Source organism: Pelodiscus sinensis, chromosome 1 (genome assembly GCF_052426305.1).
Source record: "Pelodiscus sinensis isolate ZL-2025 chromosome 1, ASM5242630v1, whole genome shotgun sequence".
In the NCBI taxonomy this organism is placed as follows: Eukaryota; Metazoa; Chordata; order Testudines; family Trionychidae; genus Pelodiscus; species Pelodiscus sinensis.
This window is the reverse complement of record NC_143052.1, coordinates 21076133-21102450: the sequence shown is the minus strand read 5'-3', so window position 1 is coordinate 21102450 and position 26318 is coordinate 21076133. Positions and strand designations below refer to the sequence as shown.

The window sequence follows — 26318 nt, the reverse complement described above, 5'->3', positions numbered from 1 at the left end:
CTAATTCAGACTGAGCAGGTGTCTCCATTCTAACCAGTAGTCCTTCTCTTCATGATGAGTAAGAGAAGTCAACAGGAACATGTGCAACCCTCCCACTGTGTGGACAGTGCCAAAGCACAATTTAAGATGCTTCCACTCCAGCTGCTGGAGTTGCGTATCTTAAGTTAACTTTCTCATTTAGTGTAGACCTGGCCTAAGATTGATTCCACTCACCTTCTATTCTTAACTGGCTTAGTGAGGGTAGGATCCTGTCTCAAACTGCTATTGGAGACTATTTGGACTTTGGGAGCAAATGATTGGAGAGAGGTGAGCAGTGGTCAGTACCATGGCTCCACCTTACTTGGGATTAAAGCAGGTGAGCCAATTTGGGAGCAGTTTGTTCCTGCTATAGGCCAAGAGAAAATTCACATAACACCTCCACAATCACATATACTAAAATAGAGGCCAAGGGGAAGAAAAGGAAGAACTGTGCCTAAGAAAGAAAGACACTGCCAATTCTGGGACAGTGCAATTTACACATCACCTCTGTCTCAAGACTGTACCCTGCAGCCTTTGAAATATATTCAAGGTCACCTTAAGGTAGTGAGACATTATGCCGTCAATAAAAGAAATACTTCAAGACTCTGACAGAAAACAAAAATTACTTATTAGTCCCAATACTTCACCGCTAGTTTTGGTACATTTTACATTTTAAGACAGTGTTTGGATTGTTGTCTCAATTGTCTCAACTATAATTGGAATATTTTTGCTGGTTTTGTAACACTGTCATACATTAGCTATAACTGTTATCAAATCCAGAGAGCATTGTGCAAGATTATTTCTGTTAATTTCTTTCATTAGATATTGTAAATAATATGAAGTTCAACTCAAGGTTCAGGGGTTCTGAATACAATTATCAATGCAAAACAATGTGATTTTTATTTTCTTGTGTCCAACTCACCCATATGGACACATTTTATTTCAATACTAACCTATGTGAGGTCTTCATGTTTTTGAACCTGTTATCATAAGTACAGGTTCCCCCACGAGTGCCACTCAAATTGGGATACTTCTTAGCCATCTGATTCACCAGCCTGAGTTCCCTCTCTGGACTGTGCTGCTGTGACAGGCTATAAACTGCTCCTGTTTCTGCATCCTTTCCAACATTCACAAACACAGGGACACATCCAGCTTCAGTTGCATGCAGGCTTTGGCCAGCCACTGTATGAAGCAGCAGTAGAGGGGCTGCAGCCACAGTAACCCCCAGCTTCCAAGCCTAGCACCCCAAAACTGAATCGGCTTGAGCCGGTCAAACTCTCAACCAGTATGAATGTATTACTCAGTTCACGTCTCTCTTAAAGTGGAGAAGAATATGCAGAATATGCTTGTATTAAAACAAGCTGAAATTTTCTCCAGATGTTTCAGTCAAGGCACATTGATTTAGATTAAAACATAAAACATTTTATTAACTATAAAAAATAGCTTTTAAGTGAATATAAGAGATAGCACACAGATCAAAGCAGATTACCTAGTAAATAAGTACAACTGCAAATTGAGGCTAAGATATTGAAAACATTGCATATGAATTGGGGATGTGAACGTGTATCCGGTTAACTGTATCAGAGGCAGCAGGGTGGTGGGAGGGAGATGTGTGTTGGCTCCCACAGAGCCTCCTTCCCCATCACTGCTACTTCCTACAGAAGCAGCAGCACAAGGAGGGGCAAATGGGGGCCAGTGCTCACAAGGAGCTGGCTTTTAATAAATAAAATAAATGCAGCTTAACATCCCTAATATGAATTAGTAAATTCTCCCCCTGACTGATGTTACGAGCAGACTTGCAGATCCTTAAGGAACAAGTTGCACTTGATTTGTAGCTTGGGCTCGTACCCTCGTTTCCAGTCCTTTTCTTTTGAAACTTCTTTCTGGTGTTCAACTGTGAGGGAGTGAAGTGCAATGAGTGATGTCACTCCTTGTCTTACATAGTTTTTCCATATGGCAGGAACCCTTTGTTTCAAACTTGGTTCCCAGAACATATTGCTGAAAAATAGAGGTACCAAAATGGAGATGAGTGTCATGTAGTCTGGCCATAAGCCCTTCCACATACCTTGCTGTGTCACAGCTGCCATTACTCATATGCTGTCTGGAGTGTTCCCAGAAAGGCTCACCAGATGGAAAATAAGTTTCTCTTAAGGCCTATATTTCATCTGAATGGCCCATTACCTTAAATAGGCTCTTCTCAACCAGCTATCTAGACTGGGAGCATCTTGCCTACAGATGATGTTACATGCACACAAATGAGAATTGTATTCAGCAAATCATAACTTTCCAATGACACCTTACAGACTCACCTGGTACTAACTGCATACTATTTATGCCATAAATCATATCATAATCATAAAATCATGGAAATATGGGGTGCAGTTGTCACACCATATCAGCCTTTGTTAGAAAACCCTGGAATTTTCAAATCCCATTTCACCCTAAGATCAACTACATAACAATACATGTCAGTTTTAATCAATCATTTAGTTTTATGCTATATAATAAAACTCAATGACTGATGCAATTCAAAGTGACATATCATGGCATTCATACAAGTAACATTTGGAGTTGGGGAACACATAATTTTGTCTGAAAACACCGTTTCAATGAGAGTTCCAACACTAACTTCAGTAAGGACTGACTTTATTTACAGAAAACAAACACACGAACAAAAAGAATATTAGTGCATTTTTAACTATCACCCATGTTTCTGATAAAATTAATATTTCAAAGAAAGTAAAGTTCCATTAAAACAATGAATCACTAGCTTTAGGGTTGAATTTTCATCTTTAGTGTCGCATAAACTTTAGCCTCCACTGGGAGACTTCTAGTGGTGTTCTGATGCACGTCTGCCTTGAAGGTAGGATTCTTTGCATTATGAACACTCTCATCATCTTATGATATTGACTATAGCAGCACTCTTGCCATTATTATTTCATAATACCATTTCCCAGGTAGGAGATGGCTCTGGGCATAGTCATATCTCATTATCATGTATTTTTCATGCAGCCCCAAATGCATATTCATACATTAGGTGAGGGAGAGATAGGAGAGAAGAGAAAAGATTTGCATAGTTGGGAGGAATGGGATATGAGCATAAAGTCTGATTCATCCCCCAAATTCAAATAGAGTGCAAGAAGAACACCTGCTCCTTCAGGCATTAAGATAATTTATAATTCCAATGGCAGCCAGAAAAGCAGCCCATTTCCCAACCGCTGTTTACAATCAAACTGTCTTGTAATAACCTTGACGTGGAGAGACTTGATACGTCTTTCAGCGACACATTTGGTAGGTGTGGAAGGAGCTCATTTTCAGTGAGCAACCTGACAAACTCTTGGTACTAACTAGTCAATGTCAGTCATGTACTCACTGTCAGTTCAAATGTTCATCTTCCCAGGAATAGCATTAACTCACACTGGCATTGAAAATATTCTATTATATTTCAAACATGAAGTAAAAATGCAGTATAATCATAGAATATGCATTTCTCTCTGAAAGAGAAAGAAGCAACGTCACAAGGGAACTAAAAGAAACTCGAAAGATGGAAGTTGAGAGTGTAAAAATACGTAAAAGGTAAAAATGAGAAGGGTATAAACTTGGGCAAAAGGAACAAGGGAAATTTGATTCATTTGTTAATATGTCTTAATAAACACTGGTCATATCTTATGCTGTGTTAGGGTAAGGTGCATTTTGATTACCTGTGCTCAGGTGAGAAATATTAATGATTTGTATTTACTAGGAGTCCTGGACATGGATCAGGACTCCATTTTGTTCCAGAATAAGTGATCTTTTCGGTTTAGAGATGAATATCATCCCTATCAAACTATCTGCCAATAATCAAATCATAGTATGTGATTAAGATCCAAAATGAGGGACAAAAGGAAAAATGTTTTTAAACCTTCTGTACCTATTGTACTTTAAGATATATTGTACATGTTCCTCCCAATTTAGGAGTGTGTCAGCTCTGACCACAGATATTGCGGATTTTTCCTCTGGTGGTATCTGTCAGTTTGGCTCTAGTGCATCCTGATGCCATGTGCTCATAGCACTGGTATAAGGGAGGCACACAGCCTGTTCTCCATTTCTCCTACCAACCTCTCACAAGCAGAAGCAGAAGCTTGTGAGAGGGGCCTCTGAAGACGGATGGGGAAGGCAGTTGGGAAGATGGGGTTGAAATAAATTGAAGAGTGTAATAAAACACTGTGTTTAGGATTCAACAGTAAGAGCTGACCCATTGCCATGCTTGAAGGAAGTGGGAAAGACAGAAAAAACAGGAGTAACTAAATCTGGATTGCAAGGAATTGGTATGCTTTCCTCGACAAACCCACCAAAACAGGTGTTTCAAGGTCCCTGAGTTAAGTGGGACCAACTGTGTTGGACCTGCAGAAGAGGAGGAAAGCAGGGGAGGCCTGTGCTTGAGTCTTTATTTCTCCATCTCTTGTGGTAGTAACAGGACAAGAGGGGACAGACCAGAGTGTTGGGGCCTGTATTGCCTCCTATATGCTGCCTCAGGTGGAAGGTCCAAGGAATTAAGTGTTGCCCTGATGTCTTTGTACTCCTGGAGCCTGGCATCTGTTTGCTACATAAAGAGCAAGAGTCCCTCCAACAGCAATTTTTGTACTGAATGCTGAACTTCTTGAGTGAACCGACCCACCTGCAACCACGAGCTCTTATGCATGGTCACAGATGTTGTGGTCACTAAGGAGCCCATGACATGGCCACATATAGATCTAGTCACTGAGTCCATGGCATCTTTGGCTGCCTGCAAGGAAGCACTAGTTACTATTTTCCCCTCATCGATAGGGGGGGGGGGGGAGATTCCTGGTCGCAGTACCTGGGAGGTCAGTCAAATATGTTCATTGCTTCCCACGAATTATAATCACAGTGATCCAGCAATGCCTGCTGGTTCACTATCCTCAACTCCAACCTCTCTCTCCCCTACTGAGTAGATCTCCCCCACATTAAAGTCCATTTTCCTTGGGTTTTTTTGGTTTTGGGGTAGAACCTGTCTGGCCTTGGTAGCAACTGCTAAAATGAGGGAACCTGGTGGAGGGAGAGAGAACAGAAATTCACAGCATTTTGCAGGCACAAAATATTTTCTTTCTGTTCTCTTTGCTATGGGGAGCATAGAGGAGAGATTCTGCCAAATGGCCTTGATAGGACCCTGATTGTATTGTACAAAGAGAGTACAACCCTCGTAGGAACTGTGGTTTACAAAATGCCCAGGAACCCAATGGATGGTTCCTTGATATCCCCTATTAGCAGCCCTAGATTAGAGGAACCCACTTTTGTTAGTCTTGGTGTATTCTTAAGTCATCCTATGGCAATGAAGGATCTTTAGAGCATCAGTTCATCTTCCGGAGAAGATGGGGAGGAGTCACGTGCTGCCACAGCATGCAATTCTGCCTCCCCCTGGGAATCCTGAACCAGTCCCGGTTCTGGTGCCAGCTTCAGTACTAGGGGTTATTTCCACTTAGGTACCAGGTTCGGTACTGGGATCTTCTCCAGTATCCTGGAGATCCAACAACTGTATCCTGTCTCTTGGCCTGCTTGGAACCAGCTATGTCATGGGTTTCTTAGCAGCTGTATAAGATTCTGGGGTGCATGGCATTGCGAAATGGTCTGCCTACTGCCAGCCAGCTGATTGATCATCTCCTGGAGTCAGTGGTGCCAGCACTGATATTGCTGTCAGCAGTCGCACAGTGCTGAGGAGGGAGAGTGGCATGGAATTCTGTTGTCTGCTCAGATTCCCTTTGCTGCCAGAGAGTAGGTCTTATCCTGCTGACCCTGGTGTTTATTCTTCTTTAACACAGAGGAGGACTGGTGCTGAGAGCTGTGTACTGATGCTGAAGTGTTCAACACCAAGTCTGCTGTTGGCTCCAAGGCAGGTCTCAGTGCTGCCTCCATGAGGAGACTCTGAACCCCACTCTCTGTCCTTCTGCATGCAGGCTTCAGTCCTTAACAAATGTGGCAGCCTTCTTTTCTGGGACCCTCTCCAAAATTCTTGAGGTAAGATGCATCAGGATCTCTAATTATCAAATGAAAAGCACTGTTTAAGCCCTAACGCCTGAGCCATGCCACAGTACTGAGGGAGGAATGGGCCACCTCTCTGAATATGAAGAGGAGCTCTGACTCCTAAAATTACAACTATAAAACCATTAACTCTTTACAATAGAACACAATTAAAAGTCACTAAGATGTTTTACTAAAGACAGAGAGCATGTAACAGCTGCATGGAACTGAGGAGCCCAGGTTCAGTGTGGCTGCCTTATTCCGTATTATGAACGTGCAGCACCTGGGGGTGCAAGTGCTGAGCAGACAGACACCACTAAGGGGACAAAAGTCTCTGATAACTTTATTTGGGATATATATACACCTAAATCAGAATGGGCATGTGAATGTACTCAGAGAAGAAATTTGAACTGCTGTTGAAGTCATTCCTTTAGGGTCCACAATGTTTTCTGTAAACTTGGGATTCTTAGTCTTTCTTTATGATTCAGATATGTTTCAATGTAAATGTGAGGAAATAGCAAGTAGGTGTAGAACCTAAGTAACTTTGAGATTAAAATACATGATCCCTTTCAAAATTAGATATACCTGAAGTGTATATTTACCATTGATACATGTGGTTCTGCTAAACAACATGGAGCTAAATGCTCAAACCAATTTGGAAACATGAAGCTGTCCAGTTATTGAGTAACACATCACACAAGGAACACCTTGCATTACTTCTCCATAGCATGTGCTGCCTTTCCAATGAGAAACGATGGAAAAAGGTTAGAAAAGAAATCTAAATGTGGTTGTGATCTATAAAACCATATGGGACTTGGAACCTGGCTAACTGAAACACTACTTTAATCACTGTGTGATACCACCAGAGTTATGACTGTCAAGCTAACACCTCCTAGAGCACTCAACATAAACACAAGATTAAATGTAGAACAGCAGCATTTTTAAGCTTCTCTTCCCTATTCTACTGCAGAGCACCGAAGTGAAATTGGTATGATACTCAAAGCACTGTCTGAACATCTTTTGTTGCTTCTTACAAACATGAAGAGGAGTGAAGTAGAGTGTAGCAAGTGGATATAGAACAGCAGAGAAAATATACTAAAGAGCACACAATTTGGAAGGGAATAAAGAGTTAAAATTGTCACTAACTTAAAACCTGACGGGCAAGGTAAGATGGAAGCAAGCAAGGAATATTGTGACATTCCATAGCACTTTACTTCTAAGCTTTTCTCTCCCTACCACCTTGTAATTGTTTAAGTGTCAGAATCTAGATATTTATTCAAGGTATTTCTAAAGTGTGTGCTATCTTGTTACCCAAAATAGGAGTTCATAAGCAAAATATCTTCTCAAGCAGGATACTAAATGTTGCTAGCAAAACACTCCAAGGGAGTCAAGTTAGTGAAACCTTTCTTAGAAGGATGTGGAGCGGAAGTCCCAGGTTGTTTCAATTCTCAGCATTCAACTTTCATAGCGCAGTTTCAATGTATTTTCAGCAAAGTTTCACGTTGCCATTTGCAACTTTCACTGCTCTGATCTCGCTGGAATCCAAGCAGCAGAGGAAGATAGAAAATGTTCATTTGACATTCTACTTTGTTCACAGTGAGGGTCAGGGCCTCAAGCAGAAGGGCCAGGGCTAGGACACTTCCGTGCTTCCCCACTTTCAGACCCGGATTAGTCTGGGGTGAGGAAGTGTGCTAAATCTTTGTCCCTCCTAGATTGGCCTGCAGGCAGGGGGAACTCACAGTCTCCTCCCACCCTGTCCCCATCCTGCAAGGAGTGTGTGGCTCTTAGAAGCGCCGTGCCCCTCGCAGGGTGGGAGGAGACTTTGTGCGCTCTCCCTTGCCCCCAGGCCAATTAAGCCTTGGGGGCATGGGTAGTGTGTGAAGCCTCCTCCCTCCTTCCCTGCAAAAGGCTTAGCACTTAAAGTCAACCACCAGCTGCTTCTCAGCTGGCACTTCCTTGCAGAGCAGGGGGAGGGAGCAAGAGACTTCACATGCTCCCCCGCCCCGGCCTTGACTGACCTGGGGGCAGCAGGAGGGAGCATGTAAAGTCTCCTCCCACCAACAAGGCATGGAGGGGGGAGGGAAGCAGAGGGGGAGAAGAGATTTTGCACACTCCCTCACTCCAGACCAATCAGGGTCTATAAGTGGGGAAGCACGGAAGTGTCCTGGCCCCAGCTCTTCTGCCTAAAGCCCTACCCCTTCTGGGGCAGCCTGGGCCATGTTATAAATTTCTGAAGTAGCCCCCCCCGATCAAAAATTATTGCCCACTTCTGGTTTAGGGGGTGCCCAACTTGGCACACCAAAGATACCTACTTGTTAGAGAGTGGACCCTCATTACTTCCTTGTATAAAAATCAGTCCTTGTATGACATCTGAAGTTTGGCGCCCAAAAATTATGGCATTCAAAATCCACTAGTCACTTTTTAAAGGTCACATTTCTATCTACACCAATATCCATGCAAGACCCAGCCCAGCTTCTCTTGCCTCCCCTTTCTTGATTTATCTAATAATATTCCTCTGTGAATTTGCAAAGAGGTAGAGAGCTGCATTTATGCCAATGTATTATATCTTTCACTGAATCCCTGTTTCAGCTATTAGCCACTGCTCTGGGAAAAAGTCAGAAATGACACGTATCCCTTGCAGTAGAGCTCACACATGTTTAAACAGATTTAAAAAAAATCTATATAAGTGGCACAAGCATGACCTTATTTGATACAAAACTGGGCTGCTTCCCTGTAGGTAAAATTCACAGTTCCCAATTTGTTTGGTCTCTTGTGGAGTTTCCATTCTTAGTCCTCCTGCTTTCAGTTCAGTAAGAAAATGAATAAAAAGTGTAGCTGTCGCTTTAACTATTAGTAAATGATTAGCATCTGCACAAGTGGTACTCCTCCATCAGTCATGGCTGCTTTCCAATATGAGGCTGATGAAGGAAATCCTCTTCTCTAATAAATCACTTGTGTCAATTAGGGATGCATTCCTTGCCAGAAGATGCAATTGACTGTTCCCAATTAAGGTCTGATGAATTAGAGTGAAAGGGGTGCTCGAAGCTTCCAGTCAGGCATGGCTGTTCTGGTTTCAGGTTAAGCTAAATGTTAAATAAAAAGAACAACCTAGGTAAAAAGAACAAGAGTTGGTCCTTTGAGTTAATTAGCTAAGTCACTGCAATTCTGTACTCTCTTTCCCCTTAGGGTATTATGTCCTTTTTGTTGAAAGGATTATAAAAAGCGTCATTAGAATAAAAGGAGAAAAAAGTAGATTTGCTCAGGACACATGCTATTATATGCACTATAAATTAAACAACTTGGTATTGATAGTGCAGGTTTTCACTGCCATAACTTCTTATTTGACTGACAGCACAGCAACCAATAACTTAACTTATATTACCATTTACCACCATATAAAGCAACGGAGGGAACAGTAATTCTGTGAATAACAAAGACCTTAATTGGCAGTTCTGGAATGATCCTGCTGATAACTACAGTTTTCCTTGTTTCTTTAGAAATGTCCAATTACAAATTAATAAGCAGTTTTATGCTGTGATCAATTTAAATCATTATAGTTTACAAAGGCAATTTGGTAGGTAAACCAGCTTCATGTTCATTGTTAAAAACTAAAAATAAAAAAAATCATGCACTATCCTGCAGAATGCACCTGGAAACACTGAATTTTAAACTCCTAAAATGAATGTGTTTTAGGTTTTGCTCCTCCAGAAGCTTGTATTGCTATTTATAATACAGAGAAGTCTGCTGCATATACACATAATGGTAACAAAATGGGTGTGTCTAGACTACATTCCTTTTTTGAAAAATGAATGCAAATGAAGCCCTGATTTACAAATCTCGCTCTTCATTTGCATAATCTCTTCTAATCACTTTTTCGGAAGAGATTTTTTTGAAAAAAAAAGCAGTCTATATGGGGTTCTTTTGGAAAAAAAAACCTTTCAAAAGAACCCTTTTTTCCTGAAAAAATGAGGCTTACAGGGTTCTTTCAAAAAGGGTGGGTTTTTTTTCGAAAGAACCCCATCTAGACTGCTTTTTTTTCCGTAAAAATCTCTTCCAAAAAAACAATCGGAAGAGATTATGCAAATGAAGCACAAGATTTGCATTTTTGATTTCCCTCATTTTCATTCCTCTTTCAAAAGAGGAATGTAGTCTAGGCTCACCCAAACTGTGCACTGCCTGTGTGGTATTACAAGAGTTCTCCTTACTGCAGTATGCCATAGGGAAGAAGTGACCAATTAAAAAAAATAAGGAAATAGGAATAGAACACAAAGAGTGAAAAAAGGGAGACCAAGCAATTAAGGGTCTATTAGAGCTGTTTATCTCAAACTGTAGTTTAGGACCCCAAAGTGCATCACAAATCTGTTTTAATAGGGTAACCAGCACTGGCATTAGACTTGCATGGAACCAGGGACAAAGCCTGAGCTTTACTCAAACCCTATTGCCTTGGGCTGAAGACAAAGCCCTACTGCCTAGTCTTTGCTCCCTCCCTCCCCCCCACACACACCTGGAGCAGCAGGGCTTGGGTGGGCTCAGTCTTTAGTCCTAGGGTCATGTAACATATTTATTGTCAGAAGGGGGGGGGGGTCACAGTCACAATGCAATGAATGTTGAGTACCTCTGTACTAGAGGAATGGATTCTAAGAGCAAATACAGAGAGAACTTAGGTTTGGAAAAGATCTATGGGGAAAAGATGCTGACTGGAAATACAGCAAAGCCAATGCAAGACAAGAAAAGAGGACTGAACGGTGAGTCAGAAGAGACTTTAAATAGAGAAGAGTAGAAAGAAGCAAGGAGGCAAAAACGAAAAAGCAGAGAAAGTAATTACAATGTGTGAAAGGGGAATGAGTAACAGAACTGTTCAGCTGTCTCATAAAAGCACAGTATCTTTCATACACCTGTAGTCTACACCTTCAAATAAAACTCAATTATATGGACTACAACCTGCCAAACAGGCAGGCTAGGAAATATGTTCTAGTGAATGCAAACCTATTGGTTTAACCACAATTATCCTCTATGACCTTGGTAAGTCATTTAATATACCCCGTGCTTCATTTCCATAATTAAAAAATAGGGAAAAAACCCTTCCTTCCTTGTTGTGAAGATAAAACACATTAATGATTCACATTTCATGGTGAAAACAGGCACACAAGTAATTAGATGAACTTGCAGAACACCAGAGACTCATTACTGACTGGCAGACTATTGGGTTGTTTTATTCATTGGAAGAGAGAAGTCAAAAGCCAAAGAATGAGTGGCCTTCAAATGATTTTATTTAATTTAAAAAAAGTGAAGAAAGCAGTTTAGCCACAAAAAACTATGCCTGAAAGAGGGAGAGAGGTGCCTCTTCAGAGCACTGTGTATTTAAAAAGAAGGAAAGCAAAGTAGACTGCAGAACAGAAAAAAATCTGCAATTACTATTACTACTGCATAGGCCTCAATCGAGATCAGTAACAGGTAAGCCAGAAAACAAGATTAACAGAAAAACTGAACAACCCTTTCAACTTCAGTGGTTTCAGTTCAGTATTAAGATTGGTTGGACATTCTGGGAGGCTTTCACTGCTGTCATCTGAGCTGTGACAGAAAAATTTAGATTATAAATGTTCAGTTTTACTAATCTAGAAATTAGTACAGGTATGTTGTAGTTGGGGAAGGATAGGCAAGAACCAAATCAGGTTAAAAGGGCTTATAAGAAAAGGTCATAGTATTAAGATTAATTTTTCAGAGATTGAAAAGTCAGGACATATAAACATGAATATCTGTATAATAGTGAAAGTTTACCTGAGAGCAAAGAAGAAAAAAAAATAAGTACAAACGCTGAATCTTGCAGCACATTGTGCAGACCAAAACTTTACTGAATTATCATAATTCATGGAGACAAATACAAAACAATTTCACTAGGAAAACCAACAGTCAAAACCAAATAAGTGAAGCATCTGAACAGGCTGACCAGAATGTTCAAGAGAGTTTGGCTGTACAAGATCAATAGAATTCTCTACTAGAGTTGGCAAGTCATTTGAATTGAAGACCTGAGTAAACAAGTTTCCCCTTGCTTCAAGAACAGATGAGTCTTAGAATTAGTCAAGCTAAGAAAACTAGACTCTGCAGGAATTACGAGAGTAAGCAAGTTTCAGACCGGCTCCAAACAGGCACACAGACTATAGATTTAAGAATTTAGTTAATAAAGGCTACTAATGATGCACTTTTTCACTGTTTCTCCTTTTGGCTTACTCTGAGACAAAGTTTATCGAAGCTTCAGAAACTGCCAATGCGTGGTGAGATTCTTTCTTTCTTTCTTTCAACAAATAAACGCATTTCTTTACCCTAGTAAGTGTTTTACACTTTAGTTTAATTCCAACCACTGGAAGGCTAGTGTATTGCTCTCCAATAGCCTCATCTAAATTTCAGGTACCCACAAAATATGAAATGGTACAAAAAAATGGGCCTGGGGGTTTCTATTCTACAGTAAGAGGTCTGGAGGGGAGGAGTCAGCTGAAGTAGGACTTTAACTCAGTAAGGGTGCAAATTAGAATTTAACTAGAAATCAGCAAGATATACTTTGAAAAAGGTATCTGAGCTTCTTTTAAGTGTACATATTTCAGATGAAGAAGACTGCAGATCTGTTCAACTAGATATAATATATGGAGATATACCATCTCATAGAACTGGAAGGAACCTTGAAAGGTCATTGAGTCTAGTCCCCTGCCCTCACAGCAGGACCTAGTACCATCCTTGCCCCAAATCCCTAAATGGACCCCTCAAGGATTGAACTCACCCTGGGTTTAGCAGGCCAACGCTCAAACCACTGAGCTATCCCTCCCCCCGAGGTCAATCTTATAGTGATCATTTGCTCTTTTAAAGGAGTTTGTTGATAAGTTCTATAGATTGTCTCACCTAAAAATGCTTTGCAAAAAAAAAAAAAAAAGATTAATTCATCCATACCACCTTGTGCAATACATTTTATCCCCACTTTATAGTTGTGGAAACCATGGTAAAGTGATTATGCAATTTACTCAAGGCCACAGAGTCAGAGGTTAGAGCCAGTGCTAGGATCAACAATTCAAATGATCCTTAGTCCCTAACCTGAACTCATTCAATAAGATAACACCTCTCCAGATAAAGGAGAAGATCTAAATATACTGCATTTAAAAATAAATGCTTAGGCCAAGATTTTATATATGCCCAACTTGAGACTCCTTATAGACGACAGATATTCTGGGAATGGGCCCTCAGCGGTTTCTGAAAAATCAGAAACCCTTTTTAAACGGTCTCAGGTCGGATAAACAACATCATTAGTCATTCTCGAAAATCCTGGCCCTTCTTTTTTTGTATTACATTTGCAGCCCATGTTTTCTTTTCACGTATATGCTAATGGAAATAAGGTTTCTCCTGTTTGTGTATAACCACTGAGTGCACTGCTGCTTTAAAGGTGATAAAGGTTAGAGCGAACACGAAAGCTTCGCCTTTCATGAATGCCAAAGAAAGGCATTAAAGGAATTTATCCAAGGCGAGTGTGTACAGTCCTTCGTAGATGTAATGAATAGGCATCAGTGGCAGTGAAATGTGAAGATGACCTAAATTGTCAGGGTCTAACCAGAACTCATGGGGGATGTCATTAGTGGCATCTGCAGAGACAGAACACTCGTTTCAAAGGCAGCCAAGCAGCTTCTGATCCTGCCTGTTACAAAGACTGATCTGGCAGAGACAAAGCACATGTGTCGCAAAGCAACCAGAGACTTTAAAATCAAATGGATTCTTGAAGTCTAATTCTTTGTTCATTAACATTGTTTTCTTAAATTTGGGGGGAAAAACCCTAAAAAGGAAAAAAATCACAGATGTAACACCCCTGCTTTCCATCATTGCGACTGTTTGAAATGTGAATTATTATGAAAGGAGGAAATGCAATGAACTTTGTCAGCACATGTGACCATGTAAATATACCCCACTTACTCAGAATCAGATGCCCTTTTACCTACCTAACCTAGCTAGCTAGTATTTATATTTCATTCATCTTCAAAGCATCTGAGCACATTACGATATTATCAATGCAAAGTACACAGCACCTTCTATGATGTTGCCCGGTTTGATTTCCACCTTTCCAACCCATTATATAATTAACTGCACTAACCACTGCATCTAGGGAACCTGATCTTGCACTAAACAAAAGTCCTAAGAATGGGACTGAATTACTGTTCTTCACTTTTGTCAGATGCTTGGACTTCCTCTCAGGATATAGGTGCAAAATGAAAAATCACAAAACGTACAAGGACTGAAACCAGCTGGCAGGCTCAAATATCATCGATTTTTGCATTGAAAAAAAAATCACCTAAAGCTATTACTCTGGGAACTGCTGTAGCATCTGACTGAATCCCAAGGATTTCAAATATTTCATTTGTTCAGAAATAGAAGAGTGTTCAAAATAGTAACTTGTACTGGTCCTGGCTTTTGGATTACATGCTGTACTGCTGCTATCATCTTAAGGTGTTTTTCTTATTTATTGACCAATTCTCCATCAAATTCTCCATCACTGACTGACAACGACGATTAAGTCCACAATCATGATGTTTCTTAGTATTTTCTTTTGGTGTCAATGGGTCTGGGGCTCCAGAAAGGAAAGGAGTCCAAAGAAACAAAAACAAGGCGGAAGGAGCAAGGATAAGAATAAAAAGCCTTTTTTGGGAATGTGTTTTAAAATGGGGGAGGAAACACAAGATTTTTGAATTGAGAAAGATATAAATTGCTAGAAGGTGTTTGCATTGCAGCTGTGCCTAAACTATTTTGACCACTGCTATAAAAATAGATGCCCCCAAACAACCTTACAATATTATTTTTATCTATCAGAATTAAAATAGGAACTTCTATTGTAGGCTTGAATCGCTCAAACATGGGGGCCCACATTTAGCATCCTAAATGCATACTTAGGACTTGTCTTCACTGCCACTTGACTGCTCTGTAATTTTCTTACTCAAGGGTGTGGAAAAATACACCCTGGCTATGTCTACACTACGAGTTTTCTCAGCAAAAAAAATATGCTAATGAGGGACAAATTTGCATGAGTCATTATCTCATTTGCATATTTTCTGTTAATCAGTTTTTCTACTGGGGTATTTGCGCAAAAACAAGCAATGTGGACATTTTCTTTTTGCTCAAAAACCCCCTTTCCTGCAAGAACCTTATGCCCCCAAAAAGGAGGTTTACCGATCTTGCAGGAAAAGGTTTTTTTTGTGCAAAAAGAAAATGTCCACACTGCATGTTTTTGCAAAAACCCCAGCGCAAAAACGGATCAGCAGAAAATATGCAAATAAGATCACAACTCATGCAAATTAGTCCCTCATTAGCATTTTTTTGCTGAGAAAACTCGTAAAGTAGATGTAGCCCTTTAGTGCAGCAAAGTTACAGCACTGTTAAATGCCAATATCAGCAGGCTCCCAATTCTGTTGGCTACTCTCCACATGGAGGTGGTTTGACTATACTGCCATCTTAAAGTGCTTCCGTGTGTGCTTTAAACTTAGACATATAGGCTACGACTAGACTGGCATGATTTTCCACAAATGCTTTTAACTGAAAAGTTTTTCCGTTAAAAGCATTTGCAGAAGAGTCTACATTGGCGCGGACGCTTTTGCGCAAAAGCACTTTTTGCTGAAAAGCGTCCGTGCCAATCTGGACACGGTTTAGCAAGAAAGCCACGATCGCCATTGGGGCTTTTTTGCGCAAAACAGTTTTTAGCTGTCTACACTGGCCCTCTTGTGCAAAAGCATTTGTGCAAGAGGGCTTTTTCCCCGAACAGAGATTCATTGTATTTGCGGAAGAACACTGACAATCTTACATTAGATCGTCAGTGTTCTTGCGCAAATTCAAGTGGCCAGTGTAGACAGCTGGCAAGTTTTTCCACAAAAGCAGCTGCTTTTGTGGAAAAACTTGCCAGTCTAGACACAGCCATAGACAAAGACTTAGGCACTTAATGAGAAATTATATGTATTCAGAAATGCAGAACACTTGATAATTGCATTGTATTCAACAGGACACATACTAAACATCATTGTTCAAACTCACATCACTTTTCCTTAGCTGCCTAAGTATAGATTTATCTTCAGGCACCCAAATTTGAAGAGTTCAGCCTGTGAGTTTTGATTATTTGAGGAACAAACTGTCTCTACCTGCATCCCAGTGGAGTACCCATATCTAACAAAAGCAACTCAAATACTTTTGTTTGACATGATCTATGTATCTTATTTAATTACCTCACAGCAATAGCATCAAGTGCTATAGTGATGGCATCAATCTTTTTAGCAATATGTGATTACAGAGTGCTATTGAAGCATGTTGATCCATCCAATTAAATCATTCCAACACGTTTGCCATTCCTTTGTAAATAAAACTATAATAAAAAAGTCAGCTGTGTTATCTCAAATGAAGGAGAAGGTTACTTCCTCTCAAGGTTTTTAGTATTTAAAGTCATGATGGAAAACCTCAGATAATTTACTTTTTCTGGGCCAGATTCTCCATTGCCCTGCACCTTTTATAGTTTTTCCATCAATGCAAAATGGGTGCAAATTGCTATTATTTGTATTTTACATCAATTTTCATCCATTTTCATCACTTTCCAGGGCTATAAATGACTTCATGGGATGCAATGATGCAATGGACTGTATAGGGAGCAATGGAGAATCTGGCCACTTAAGTCTGCAAAATTGGGCTAGGGAACTTACAAGAAGGCGGGGGAGGAGTATTGTTTCTTCCTGCTGTGGTTTTGTTCCCAGCCAGAAAGAAATTCTGGAAACCAAATAAGAAAATAGTTCTCAAATTCTTTAAGTTAGTGCTCTTGATTATGTAGTATTATAATTCAGACTACGCTGTTTGATTCTATACCTAATCAGTGCTGTGGAGAGTGCTGTTCTTTTCTCAAGCCATTCCCTCATTACCAACTCTGAAGGCCTAACGAGAGAAAACATGACTTTAAACAAACATGAAAAGCAATCTAATAGTCTACCAAACTTGGTTTGTATGTACAGAAATCGAAAATATTTCCCAGAAATAGTTGAAAATGTCAGCTTAACAGAGTTAGAATCTTTAATATCCCCTTCAATTTTCTGAGAATTTCAGCAGCCCACGGTTTGCAAGTAAAACAAAAGATAATGTACTACTTACATCATTCTGATCATCTTTTGCATTGTAATAGATGATATCATTACGCTGTGGGGGGGAAAGAAAAAAATCATTCAATTAATTGAAAAGTGATGATGAATATACAGGTCCACAAACTAAAGTAAAGCTGAATATACACATTTTAGAATTGATTCTGAATTTTGTGCACACCCATGTTCATTTCCCAATAAGATCAGGCCCTTAGTTTTATCTTCTTTGTGAACCAACAAATATGACAGAGAAATGTCATTTATTTAGCACTTCTTCCCTGAAAACTTGTAAAAGGTACATCAACAATTGGAAGAGTATAAGATATGCTGGGGGTGGGGGGGAGGATCTGCTAACAGAAGATTTATGAGAGCTATTTATTTTGAAGATATATGAAGAATTCACCACCTAAAAAGTGATAATATTTGCTACAAAACAACCTATCAAGCAACAGACATGATAACTTACTGGCTGTATCTAGACTGGCAAGTTATTCTGCAAAAGCATCTGCTTTTGTGGAAAAACTTGCCAGCTGTCTACACTAGCCGCTTGAATTTGCGCAAGAACACTGACGATCTAATGTAAGATTATCAGTGTTCTTGCGCAAATACTATGCTGCTCCCGCTTGGGAAAAAGCCCTCTTGCGCAAATGCTTTTGCGCAAGAGGGCCAGTGTAGACAGCTAAAAACTGTTTTGCGCAAAAAAGCCCCGATGGCGAAAATGGCGATCGGGGCTTTCTTGCGCAAAACTGCGTCTAGATTGGCACAGACAATTTTCGCAAAAAATGCTTTTGCGCAAAAGCGTCTATCCCAATCTAGATGCTCTTTTCCGCAAATGCTTTTAACGGAAAAACTTTTCCGTTAAAAGCATTTGCGGAAAATCATTCCTGTCTAGACGTAGCCACTATGTTTAGTGGGTTAAATAAGTGGGTTACTAAGACTTGCTTGCACATAATCCATTTTCATGTGGGGTAAAAATAAGCCTGGGGAATACGTATCAGAAGGACAATTTAATTATTGTAGAATACAACAGAATTTAATGTTGCAGAAGATGAATTTCAATAGTCTCAATTTTAACAGACCCATGAACTACCATAACATTAGCCACTTTTCTAATATCACAATAAATCAAGATTTGAAATGATTTCTTGAGCGGGTGAAAAATTATGAAAAATTTTCCTATGAAAAATCTGCCACTTCTGTTGTCTTTCTATTAATCCTGCAGAATTGCCTAATGTGGAGTCTTCCTTCCAATAACTGTCACTTTTTTCAACAAAGTAAATGCAACCCTTTGCACTTACGCAGATCTTTCTGCTCAAGAATCTCAAGAGTGCTATGTTGAGTCCCTAAGTAATTAAAGTGCTTAAATATGCACTTAAAAGTTAAGCACATGCTTAAGTATTTTGCTTTCATCAGAGCCTAAATCAGAAAGCAATCATTACTGCCTACAAAAAATTGTCATTTACACTTTTAATCCAGTTTATATTATATAGCCAATTTTACAATGATATGTTTGAACTCTTACCCCTTGTCTAAGCTTCCATCATTCAATAATTAATATCTAAGTGAAATATTAGCCTGACACTGGATTCACAAAACTGGGTGACTGGGTAAAAAAATAGGAGATGAAATTCAATGCTGATAAATGTAAAATAATGTACATTGGAAAGTATAATTCCAAATATCCATATAAAATGATGGAGTCTGAATTAGGCTGTTATAATGCAAGAAAGAGATTTTGGCGTTACTGTGGATAGTTTTCTGATACCATCCACTCAATGTGCAGCAGCAGTCAAAAAAAGCTAACAATATTGGGTAATCATTACAAATGGGATAAATAATAAGACAGAAAATATCATATTGCCTAGATATACAAACATGATATGCTCACATTTTCAATACTTCATGCAGATGCAGTCACCCCATTCCAATAAACATATATTGGAACTGGCAAAGGTACAAAAAAGGGCAACAAAATTATTAAGGGCATGGGATGGCTCCCGTAGGAGGAGAGATTAATAAGACTGGGATCTTTCAGTTTATAAAAGAGATGAATACGGGAGGGGGGGGGGGGATATGATAGAGGTTTATAAAGTTATGACTTATGTAGAGAAAGTAAATAAGGAACTGTCTTAATGTATATACTCACTCTCTAACCCATTCATTTATAAGCTGACCCCCAAAGAAGGATAGGTAAAAATGGAAAAAATCAAGTGACTCTTTTCAGATGGTCAGCAAACTTTAGTCCCTGTCTCCCTTGAGCATCAACAGGCATGGAGTTCCTCAGCTCCCAGTGACCACAGTTTGCTGGTCCTGGCCACTAGGAGCTTCAGGAAGTGGCACTGGCTGACAAACATGCGGGCCTCCTCCTCCCACAGGATGGTAACAGTGAACCACAGCCACAGGAAAATGCAGCACTCAATGCCTCAGACATTTCATGTAAGCAAAATGCCCACAATCACCAGCAGCTTACCCCCCGGGTCAGAAACCAAAGTTTGCTGACCCCTAATCTGCAATGAGAATGTATTGGATACTCAGTTCAATAATTCAACAGCTTAAAATCATCAACTATTGGTCTAGACCTGTTTCATAAGCTGACCCCTCCTCTTTGATACTTCACTTTTTTCCTTCCAAAAAAAGATCAGCTTATGAACAAGCATATATAGTACTCCTTCTCATAACACAAGAATTAGGAGTCCCCAAATAAAATTAATAGGAAGCAGGTTTTAAACAATTCAAAGAAAGTTATGTCTTTACACAACATACAGTCAACCTGCAGAACTCCTTGCCAGATGATGTTGTAAAGGCAAACACCAGAACAGGGCTCAAAAAGTAACTAGATACATTCACAGAAAATAGATCTATCAGTGACTATTAGCCAGGATGGACAAGATGCAAAAACAGATTCTAAAGTGTCCCTAGCCTCTGATTGCTAGAAGCTGCGAATGGATGATGTGGAATGGATCACTTCAGTTCATTCTCTCTGAATCACTTGGCATTCACTACTATTGGAGGATCGACTAGCAGGATAGATGGACCATTGATCTAATCCATTATGGCCATTATGTTCTTATGTAAATACAGTATATTCATCCATCAATATATATATATTATTTCTATTTACAGAAATGAATTCTATATATTAAAAATGTATGAAAACAACCAAAATGCAAACCCTTAATCACAAGAATAGGTCTTACTCATATGAGTAACCCAGGCTACTCACATGCACAAAAAGTTGCAGAAACCCGGCCTCTAAAAGGAAGAAAGACATACTATTTCCTCATTTAAAAATCTTAAAAAACAATAATAGTCCTGTAGCATCTTAAAAACTAACCAAAAAATATATATAGATAGTATCATGAGCTTTCATGGGTTGAAGAAGTGGGTTGTGCCCACGAAAGTGCATGATACTATCTATATATTTTTTGGTTAGTCTCTACGCCCTTATTTCAAAATAATAACCAAAGCGTCTATACTACTAAGACTGTTATTTTGAAATAATGAGCTGATTATTTCAAAATCTAAACTCCTACTTTCTTTGGGGAATATGCTTATTTTGAAATAGTTATTTTGGGGGCTATTATTTCCAATGTAGTTATTTCAAAATAATTTCCTAGTGTAGATATGCCCTAACGTGCTACAGGACCATTGTTGGTTTTTCAGGGTTTTTTTCGTTTCAGACTAACATGGCTACCCCAAGACTTGTTTCCTTATATAAACATAATCATGAGAGACTTACTGGAGAAAGTCTAACAAGGAGTATAGCAATCCTGAAGTTCTAAGCTAAGCACAGTTAATTTTTGATAATAATAAAGCCACCGTGCTGCACCATCTCTTCAGTAAGGTTAGTGAAATTATTTCCCTGTATAAAGTGTTTTGAACTTTATATATTATAATAGCTTATGATTTAAATATTATCAATCTGAATCCATTATTTTTCCTTTCTCCATTCCTCCACCCCATTTTAAAAGCTTTGTTTCAGAATATTTTCAGTCACATGGTGTTGGATTTTTGCAGAAGCGAAAGGAAATATGAGACACAAATACAAATAGCTCTTAATTCATCACACTCTGCCATCACTATACATTTCTTTTCTACTCAATGCTGGCTTTCTACCAAAGCTAGGATTGTTAAACCACAGCTCATCACATGCACAGACACATGAGGAAATTCCTTTTACCACAAGAGATCACAGTTAATTGTAGTACATTGATCTTTGTCGGGTGATGGCAGGAGGACAGGAGACACTGGATGTGGTTTAATTAGGACACAACATTATTTCTAAATGTCTGGGTGCAAGTGTCAGATAAAATTCTATAGTGCAGACTTTGCCATAATAATGTACATTATTGATACAAAGATCTCAGTATTCAGGAGACAAATCAACATTATGCAAGAGAGCCACGGAAATGTGAATTCATTGTTTTATGTATATGTATGTTATTCTTCTCTCAGCAAAAAGAAAATTGGTTAAAACATCCTGATTGACTAATATCTTAGACTGGTTAATAATTAAATTACACAGGTTTTTTTTTTTTAAATATATGCTATAAAGAGCGGCAGGAGACACATTAAAGAGCCCCTTGAGCCTTGTAAGCCTCAGTATGAGTAGCATTGGTTTATATATATCCAAGGTGTAGGGTATATGTCATTATTAGCCCTGCTACTTTCTGCAGTCTGGTCCACTGCTGGGACCTTGCGACCTTCCACCACCCCCAAATGAAGGTTACAAAAGAGCTGGGAGCAGCTTTGTGCTGTGCCAATCATAAGAGCCCCAAACCCCTCTGTTTCAGCTCCTTTAAAGAATATCTCCCTTGAAAACCTTTACCAAATCATTTTATCCGATCACCCTGTCCCTTCGCTATAGAGTACATCCATCCCATATTTATGAGTTGGAACATCGTAGCCTAACCCATAGTTAATATTTATCTGCACTAAGCCCTCAACCTACTGTACTGGTAGTAAGGAAAGTAATTCTTCCCAGCCCCCTGCAAAAAAAGGAGTTTTAACTGGTCCATGAATTTAATTTGTGAGCTTATGTCATGTGATGCTCATATTGGATCATGACAAACCTGCTATTTAACTACTACCCTGGGTGGGAGATGAATGCTGCTCTGCCTGGTTGAGATAAAAAGCCCTTTTCATGCAACAGTGGGGCATTAAACAGTTTTCTGTATCTTCTGATCACCTGGTGGAGGATGGGCCAGCATCCCCATTACGATATGGGCTGAAGCTGCCACAAGAAGTCACTCTCTAGCCCTCAATGGGGAACAGGTTAGACATCAGTCCCTGGTACTTAACGTGCCATGTTTCCATAACAGGAAGCATTTTAGCACGTGGCTTGTGAAGAAAGTTGAAAAAAAAAAAAAAGAGCAAAAATATTAGTTTTTTTTCCATCCTGTTATTTCATACACCATTGGGTTCAGGCACACTCAGAGGGCAATGAAACTCTCTGTTTAATTAACATTCTTTGAAGCTCTAATCCTGCAAGATGCTGCCTGCATCATATAATGCTGTGAATTAGTCCTCTGCTACTTCTGTTTGACTCAAATAATTAGAAATATTAATAACCACCCTCAAACAAATGAAGCTCTTAAAAACATAAGGACAAGTTTAACCAAGATAAGCACAGAAGGAAAGAATTAAAACCTTGCTTGATGATATTTTTCATGTTATGCTCCTTTTAGAAAGCACCTAAACAAAAAATAAACCAATATGGATATTATATCTGTTTCACTGCACCTGATGTAGAAAACATGACCTAACACTGTATTAGGATACATTGAAGCCAGCATAAACTCACAAATTAAATTCATGGACCAGTTAAAACTCCAGGCCTATACTTCATATTTAACCACTGCTAGACAAGAACAAATTTTTTTGATTCTTATATTCAACTACTTCTTTATTCACTCCTGGGCACAGGGAATTTGAATCCACCTAATGAAATATATCAGTACAGTATCATGCTACTATGGAAATTACAGCTGGATTCCGGAAAGTATAAAGCGAAAGGTTTTCCCCAACAATAGCACCATCATCTTCTTCAACAAAGAAGTCAATCATCATTCCATCTGTGAATGAATCATGTTTATGGAAGAAATAACTTCAGGTGATTTTATATTTAAATGAGAAATTTATACATGACCACAATGGTGTTATATATTAGCGAGACATTCCCTAGAGTGAAACCAAGATAATTCACAATATGAATTCCTATTGCACGGCAAACAATCTCTAACAGTATCTAATAATATCAAAACAAATTAAGATTTGATGTGGGACCAATTTAGTAATGTCACTTTTCTGACCGTATAGATATTCTTTATCCTGTGAGCCTTCATTGACCCTATTATCTCAAAGTCACATTAATTGTGTTATCATTTCTGTCATTTCATTACTGCTAGTAAATGGAGTTACTCCTTTGGATTACCTGGTAATCCTAATGCGTATGAGCTAGAGAGCCTTCATTCAAATCCTAGCAATGGCCCACAAAGAGTGTAGTCCTCACTAGTTCTGATCAAAACTTTATTGGTAGAAAGATGGTTTGTTGACAGAATGCTTCCCCCCACCACTGAAAACATATTGCTTTTCACAGAAAAAAATATTGACTTTTGGTAAAAAAAAAAAAAAAAAAAAAAAAAAAAAAATATTGACTTGGTAAAAAACCTGAAATTTTCAGATAAATGAAAAATATTGATTCAGAAATACTCTCTAGAGATTTATAGTTCTTTATATGCCTTGTGAGTCCTTCTCTCTTTTACTGTCTGGGTGGGCTCCCAAACTAGACTACGCAATCCAGCAAGAGGGGACACCACAGTGTTTCACATAGGAGACATGAAAAAGCCAAATAATACCAGTACCATGCTGACACTTCCACATCAAAAATTTTCAGATTTAGGTCAAACATATGTTTTTGCTTTTCAGAGCTTAGCTTAAATGAATACCTGCCAAGCCCCACTTCCCCCCCCCCCCGCCAAAAACACACACATAGTAAGCAAACAAAAAAAGAGCCACTGTTATATAAAGATGCAATGAGCAATAAAAAGGTAGAAGTTAAATCCTAGTGAGAAAAACAGAAAGGAGTATAAACTCTGGCAAATGAAATGTAAATATACAATTAGGAAGGCCAAAATGTAACCTGAACACCAACCAGCCAAAACTTAGAATTAGTAGCATGAGAAGCAGTACTTAAAAAAAAACCCAGTAGGGCTACTAGATGTTTGAGATGCTAAAGGGAGCACTCAGACAATAAGATCAGTGTGGAGAAACTAAATGGACTCTTTGCATAGGATTTCATGTCTGAGGACAAGATGGAGATTCTCATACTTGAGCCTTTCTTTTGGGGTGAAAAATCTGAGGAAATATCCCAGACTGAGGTGTCTTGAAAGGAGGTTTTAGAACAAACTGATAAACTAACGTAATATATCAGGCAGGAGCAGATAGCATACACCTAAGAGCTTTGAAGAACTCAAATGTGAAATTGCAGAACTATTAACTATAATTTAAATCAGCTTCTATACCAAACTGACTGAGGCTAGGTAATGTGACACTAATTGTTAAAAAGGGTGCTAGAGGTGATCCTGGCAATTACAAGCCAGTAAGTCTAACATCAGTACTGAGTAAATTGGTTGAAATTATAGTAAAGAACAGAATTGTCAGACACACAGATGAACATAATTTGTTAGGGAAGAGTCAACATCTTTTTGTAAAGAGAAATCAAGGCTCCTGAATCTACTACAATTATTTGAGGGGATCGATAAACATATGGACAAGAGGAATCCAGTAGATATAGTGTATTTAGATTTCCAGAAAGGTTCCTCACCAAAGGCTCTTAAGCAAAGTAAGCTGTCACAGGATAAGAGGGAAGGTCCTCTCATGGACTGGTAATTGGTTAAAAGATAGGAAACAAAGGGTAAGAACTAATGGTCAGTGATTGGAATGGAGAGGTAACTACAGGGATTCACTCTGGGACCAGCATATTTGTAAATGCTCTGGAGAAAAGGGTAAATAGTGACACAAAACTTCTCAATAGAGTTAAGTACAAAAGCAGACAATGAAGAGCTTCCAAAGGATATCACAAAATTAGGTGACTGGACAACAAAAGGCAGATTAAATTTAATGTTGATAAATGCAAAGTAATGCATATTGGAAAATAATCTCAACTCTACATATAAAATGATAGGGAATAAATTAGCTGTTATAATTCAAGAAAGTGATTGTGGAGTCATTGTGGATAGTTCTCTGAAAACATCCACTCGATGTGTGGTGGCAGTCAGAAGAACGAATAGAATGTTGGGAATCATTAATAAAGGGAAAGAGAATGTGACAAACCCAGGGCAGCTGGCTACAATGGTTTGATAGAGGGCAAGTATACAGTGAACTGGATGAATAGTCTTCTGTCCCTTGAATGAACTGGCCACGTTATCAAGACAAGCAGGCACCTAGGGCCAATTAAGAACTTCCCTGAAGCACCAGGCTAATCAGGGCACCTGCAGTCCATTAAGGCCTGGTGGGGCTAGTTTAAAGGGCTTTCTCTCAGGAAAAGCAGGAAACAGGAGACTAGCCCAGGGCTGAGTGTGAGAGGTACTCTGCTGGAGAGCTGAGATCTGCAAGGAGGGAAGCGTGTTGTACAGGAGCAGGAGAGACTCACTTAGGTACCAGGGAGATGGTACTGAGGGGTGTCTTTGGGAAAGACCAGGGACAAGGCTACTGAACTGGGGCTACAGGAAAAAAATGTCAATTGCCGCTCCCTTATGGTCCCTGGGCTGGAACCTGGAGTAGTTGGTGGGCCTGGGTTTCTCCAAACCCTTCCTATGCCACTACAGAGTATGCTTCTGAAGCGGAAAACCGGGACTGCGGAAGAGCCTCACCCCAATCCTTGGACTTGCCTATGACAAGGAGGGCTCAGTAAGCTGTAACCTTTGCCTCTAAAGGGCAAGAGGCTATGTGGAGGATGACTGATCCTCTGAGGCAGATGATACCCACCTAGAAGCGCAGAACCCTTGGGGCCTGGCCAGACCTTTGCTCCCGGTCTCTGCTCCAAGCCAGGCTCTACAATCCAGCAATATCTGTGGTCCTGCTGGACCATGGATTTTGCTGGACCTGTGTGCGCCAGATTTTAGATGGTCAGCCTATACTTCTTCACACAAA

At 39.4% G+C, this 26318-nt stretch overlaps 1 protein-coding gene across 2 annotated transcripts in view; it reads right to left on the bottom strand.

The window, feature by feature from the left end:
• CACNA2D1 (calcium voltage-gated channel auxiliary subunit alpha2delta 1) overlaps nt 1–26318 on the bottom strand; it is a 653332-nt gene that overhangs the window by 303568 nt on the left and 323446 nt on the right. For both annotated transcript variants that reach the window (XM_075926367.2, XM_006117144.5), the window contains exon 5: nt 17179–17223. In XM_075926367.2, the coding sequence (XP_075782482.1) occupies nt 17179–17223 (45 nt within the window). The remainder of the gene's footprint in view (nt 1–17178; nt 17224–26318) is intronic.